The 6,054-nt window shown below is 32.4% G+C and overlaps 1 protein-coding gene across 2 annotated transcripts; it reads right to left on the reverse strand.

The window, feature by feature from the left end:
- Window positions 1–2,094: 2,094 nt before the first annotated feature.
- LOC122857558 (transmembrane protein 256-like) lies at window positions 2,095–5,273 on the reverse strand. Of its 2 annotated transcripts, none has more exons than XM_044159809.1 (5): window positions 5,157–5,273; window positions 4,928–5,081; window positions 4,677–4,786; window positions 4,507–4,609; window positions 2,095–2,716 (listed from the first exon to the last, which is right to left on the reverse strand). In XM_044159809.1, exons 1-5 carry the CDS (start codon window positions 5,244–5,246, stop codon window positions 2,676–2,678), a joined length of 498 nt encoding a protein of 165 aa, XP_044015744.1. In that variant the 5' UTR covers window positions 5,247–5,273; the 3' UTR covers window positions 2,095–2,675. The 2 variants fall into 2 exon arrangements, with proteins under 2 accessions (XP_044015744.1, XP_044015745.1); XM_044159810.1 differs by lacking the exon at window positions 2,095–2,716 and adding an exon at window positions 3,869–4,196.
- Window positions 5,274–6,054: the final 781 nt, after the last annotated feature.

Genomic DNA, 6,054 nt, shown 5'->3' on the forward strand with positions numbered 1-6,054 from the left:
TAATATCAAGAAAAACCAGTTTTAAGGAATTAATGTTGCTTGAAACATAATTTTTTGGCAACATTAATTCCTTAGCTCCATCTTTTCCTTAGCTACTGCTTTTCCTCGGACATTTTCTATTTATTAAATAAATAATATACATGTCATTTTATTTTTTAAAAATAAGATGTCCAAAAATACATGTAAATTTATTTTTAAATAAATACAAATGTCCAAGAAAAAGCAGTAGCTAAGAAAAGGATGTAGCTAAGGAATTAAGGTTGCCAAAAAATTATGTTTCAAGGAAATAATATTGCTTAAAATATAAATCTTTGGCAACCTTAATTCCTTAGCTACATCTTTTCCTTAGCTACATCTTTTCCTTAATTACTGCTTTTCCTTGGACCTTTTTAATTTTTTTCATAAATAAAATACATGTAAATTTATTTTTCAATAATACAAATGTCAAAGGAAAAGCAGTAGCTAAGAAAAGGATGTAGCTAAGGAATTGAGGTTGCCAAAAAATTATGTTTTAAGGAATTAAAGTTGCTTTAATTTTAAATAACTAGGTTTTTAAATAAATAAAAATCCCAAGGAAAAATAGTAGCTAAGGAAAAGATGGAGCTAAGGAATTACACTTGCCAAAGAAATTGTTTTTTAAGCAACATTAATTCCTTAGCTCCATCTTTTCTTTAGCTACTATTTTTCCTTGGGATTTTCATTAATTTAAAAAATAAAATGCATGTTATTTTATTTATTAAATAAATTAAAATGTCGAAGGAAAAGCAGTAGCTAAGAAAAAGATACAGCTAAGAAATGAATGTTGCCAAAAAATTATGTTTTAAGGAATTAATGTTGCTTTAATTCTAAATAACTAATTTTTTAAATAAATAAAAATCCCAAGGAAAAATAGTAGCTTAGGAAAAGATGGAGCTAAGGAATTACAGTTACCAAAAAAATTCTTTTTTAAGCAACATTAATTCCTTAGCTACATCTTTTCCTTAGCTACTGCTTGTTTTTGGAATTTTTATTTATTTAATAAATGAATTACATGTATTTATCGGATAAAAAAAAATTGTAGCACGAAGGTTCCACTTTTATTCGTAGGAGGCGCTGGGAACGCATTGTAAGATACCTCGATGTATGAAACCGATGGTGTAAGATACGGTATCTTACATGGTATCTTACACATGTAAGATACTAAGGTATCTTACCTACCCAACACTGGTGAAATCTACATTAAAAAAATTTGACAAGCGCCATCACCGGCAAAAAAAAGCCCTAAATTGTAAAAAATTTGCCCTGTGAATTGGACTGCTGCACCAGCACCCGTATTCAGAGGATGTTCTCATTAGGGCTTTTTTTCCGATGGCGGCGCTTGTGAACTTTTTATATAGATTTCACATGGAAAAGCTTCACAAGCGCCACCATCGGAAAAAAAACGCCCAATGAGAACATCCCCTTCTGAATAGGGTGTATTTTTCCGATGGTGGCGTTTGTGGAGCTTTTCTATGTGAAATCTATATAAAAAAAATTTTGTCAAGCGCCATCAGCGGAAAAAAAAAGCCCTAATGAGAACAATTTTGCCTCGTGCCTCTTTATATAGATTTTACATAGAAAAGCTTCACAAGCGCCACCATCGGAAAAAAAAGCCCTAATGAGAACATCCTCTGAATACGGGTGCTGGGCGTTCCTGGTCGAGAATCGCCAGCTGTGTTCGATGGTCGGCTCGGCTCAGTTCCGTCTCACTTACGGCTCACTTATGGCGCTAGTGACGTACGGTTGTTTGAAGAACTACAAAAGCACAAAATCTCAATACAGGTGCTTATCTATATCATCACTGTATGTCTGTATCAATGCTTCAATAAATATTGTTTATTTACTATATGCAAACAGTGTCATCATAATAATCTATAACACTGAGTTGATAAATATATAATTAAAATGAATATAGAAAATATAATTCAGGTGAGAGCAAATAGTGAATGAAAAAAATAAAAATGAAAATACAAATTTTGGAGATAGAATTATTATCTGTGCCATTGAACAATAATTTTTTATCTTTTATACATAGGAAATAGATGAAAACAATCAAAATAATATTGTGAACTCATTTTGTTATTACAAAATTAAAGTTTTAATAAATAATAATAAATTTTGAAACGACAACGAACAACAACAACAATCGTCATTTCGTCAATCAACAATATTTATGGGGGCATTGATACAGTAATGATATAGATAGGCACCTGTATTGAGATTTTGTGCCTTTGTAGTTCTTCAAACAACCGTACGTCGCTAGCGCCATAAGTGAGCCGTAAGTGAGACGGAACTGAGCCGAGACGACCATCGAACACAGCTGCCGCATAGGGGTAGGTCAGTCACGTAAAACGGTGGCGACAAGAGGCATACGGCGGTATTACAGTATCATATAGATAGTTCCAAATTTTTTATAGAATGCAAATTTTTTTGATTATCATTAATGAATAAAGACATACACATAAATTTAATAGAGTCAGCGAAAAAAGATCAATTATTCTACAATGTAATCGAGTGTTGTATCGATAAAATTTTATGGACCTATAAAGAATAAAATCTCCAATTTTTTCAGGGCAGACACGGATACTTTTTCTAATGTAAAAAAGACTACATTTTTCCCTTTGAAGATCCTTGAAGTTCGCACTGGATAGTTTTCTTTATAAGCATAGTGTCAGCCAACCGGCAATAAAACACATACCTAAAACAAGCACATATGGTTTGCATGAATAGATGATAAAATTGGAAAAATAACACACCGTTTTCTAGATGAAATACTCTCATGGCGGTTTTTCGTAGTAGGTGGTAATTCTTTATATGGTCTGATGTTAGTTTATTCATGTTATATCGTTCATATCCTGTTAAAACCATGTTTAATCTGCACCCGTATTCACGGGGCAAAATTGTTCTCATTAGGGCTTTTTTTTCCGCTGATGGCGCTTGACAAAATTTTTTTTATATAGATTTCATCAAGAAGACTAGAAAGAAGGAGAGTCAACTCCCTGTAGTGGGGGATAGGCCAAATGGGACAAAATATGTCCTGTACCTAGAGCTTCTCAAATTTGCCAATTTGGCGCTGATTGTTCTCAGCCGTACTTATGCGCTAACTATTTTTAATAAACATTGTTATAGCGCAGGTTTATTATTCGATCATCTTAGAGCAATGTCAAAGGAATATATCAGGTTTATCAATTTATTGATCCATATTAAACAGACAAAAAAATTTACTGGGTGATGATGATCGATAAGTAACGTTTTTAAAAATTAACAAGTAACATAAAAAATATTACTGTAATAAAATCATATCAACTTGTTCACTTGACAATAAATTTTGTTTGTCAACATTACAAAAATTAATTATTTTTCATCTGCAGCATCACGCGATTTTTGAGTTGCTGACTTAGATAATACAGCACATGAATCATCAAAACTATGATTATGTTTGTCTTGCTGCACATCTACGTTTTGGTCTCACTATTGACATTATCAACAATGTTTGGGATTTATTGTATGAAATAATCAAATTATATCTTCTTCTTGAAAATATAGTTCACAAAAATTGTTAACAACTATCACATTAAGCCATGTTACACGAGCATCCTGCAGAAAATAAGAAACATGAAAATAGTAAACAAAAATTTAAATTCAATGATTATCAGTAGAAAAGTTAATAAATAGGGTTTTAACAAAAACAAATACATCAATGATTTTATAAGCATGAAAGAAGTATGATTTTTTAAACATCAATTAATGATAAACTGTTAACATAAACAAAAACAATTAAATTCTGGCAAGAATTCTTTTTTATCAAAGTGTTGGTCTAACGATGTTGAACTTACTTACTTTTGGTATCTGAAAAAGCCGTCAAATCACTCTTGTTTTTGGTTTTCCGAGCACTTTTTGATGCAACAAACTCGTGAAATATTTACGTATAATTTTGATATAAAACATGTATATAAATTACATGACAGAAAAAAAAAAAATAAAAAACGCTATCCCAAACGAATCTGCGCTATAACAATATTAATTCAAAATAGTTAGCGCATAAGTACGGCTGAGAACAATCAGCGCCAAATTGGCGAATTTGAGAAGCTCGAGGTACAGGACATATTTTGTCCCATTTCTAATGTACGGAGTTGACTCTCCTTCTTTCTAGTCTTCTTGGATTTCATATAGAAAAGCTTCACAAACGCCACCATCGGAAAAAAAACGCCCTAATGAGAACATCGTCTGAATACGGGTGCTGGATAGCTATTCTCGACATAATTATCCCCTCAGTTATCCCCAGCGACAGGGATAACTATTTTGTGGAAATTCACCTTAATTTATGGCTTTATTTGTATCTTTTTCAATGGTTTCCATCAAACGACTATATCGCTTTCGAGCATTTTCATGTTATCCCCGGTACAGGGGATAATTATGTCGAGAATAGCTATCCTGATCTCAGCACCGCGAAAACGGTGCAATTAACATTAACAAAAATAATCCTACCTCCAAATGGTGTCACGCGTGAGAATTGTTTGTCGTCATTAAATGCATAATAATAGCAACTTCCACAAAACATTATTGATCCTCCAATCCAGAAAGCTGCTGTCTGAAATCGATTTATTGAAGATGTGTTTTTATGAATAAACTATTTGAAAAAAAAGTATATAACTTACCAATCTAGGGACTTTTGAAAAAACAAGACCAAATATTGCTAATGAATGATACATATGATATTTATTTGCTGTCTCAAAAATCAGTTTCAGCTCTGGATTCTTGAATTTTTCTGGAAAAAAAAAATAAGTCGCACTGATATTATATAGCTATTCGAATAAGAAATTCAGTGAGTTTAACTCCTGCGTTATTATTTTTCTGTAATTGTTTTTTATTCTTGTTGTGTGTTATTTTATTCGATGTTTTTATTTACTGTGGCTTCCATAGGCACCAATAATGACAGCAGAGGCTCCGAAGAGTCCCGCAAGACGAATATAAGGTCCACAACATGCAGCAAGTTTCCAAAGAGGTTCTGGAGGAATCATTTCTAATCCAAGTTTCGAATCAAGCCTGCAATAACCAGCTGCCTGTAAAAAACATTTGAGTACTTTTTTAATGTTTTTTTTTTGTTTTAGTTTAACCTTAAATAATGAAAAACTTACAGCTGATCCGGCTGCTTTGACAATTGAACCAACGCTTGCACTAAATGGATTTGGTATAATTATGTAATTTAATACATCTGATATTACCATGATTAATTAAAAGTAAAAAGTACTTCTTTAAGGGAGTTCGAACGAAACAAGAAATGTGACCTAGTGGGCCCCTCAATGCTGTAGTAAAAATTTATAAAATTTTATGCGGCACTCTTCACTTTTTTTTGCGTAGTCGGTCCTGTTTTCCACCAATACATGTGCGGTTGTGTGTATCTATATGCACACAAACGTCTTTTGTTACCTCCACTGCTTCACTCTTTGACTTTTTTTTTTTTTTAAACAATGATTGTTAAATTTTCTAGTCGGGAACTTGAACTTTTTTTTTTCTATAATTATTCTAAGATTTCAGAGTTTTATATAGATAGTTTTTTATTTAGATGTGAAGACAAGAACACGGTGAAAATTTGATATATGTTGTTTTTTTATCAACGTTTTTCGACTTTCACGTAAACGTGCACGTTAAAAGTTGTTGACTTTAAACATTAATAATTATAATTACTAGCGGGGATAGACTTCTGAAATTTTGGCATAATATAGATAACTATTTCAAAAACCTACTCTAAGAATTTTAAAAAAAGTTAAAGATAATTGAGTGTTGTTCGAACTCCCTTAAGGTTGATTCCCAGTCGCATCACCGAACCAATATTTATGCCACGAAGGGCCCGTATATCAATAACGCTATTTTTTATTCCCGTGTCCTAAAATTTTTTGTGGCGCCACTGATGAAAAAACTAAGTTCTATAGTAGATTGTGTGTGCGTGGCTACACACTAGCAAGCGAAGATTACATCGTACACTGAAACCATGCTTGTGTTCATGTCTGTGTGCTGCGCTTCTCGCGAAATTTT

Source organism: Aphidius gifuensis, linkage group LG5, assembly GCF_014905175.1.
Source record: "Aphidius gifuensis isolate YNYX2018 linkage group LG5, ASM1490517v1, whole genome shotgun sequence".
In the NCBI taxonomy this organism is placed as follows: Eukaryota; Metazoa; Arthropoda; class Insecta; order Hymenoptera; family Braconidae; genus Aphidius; species Aphidius gifuensis.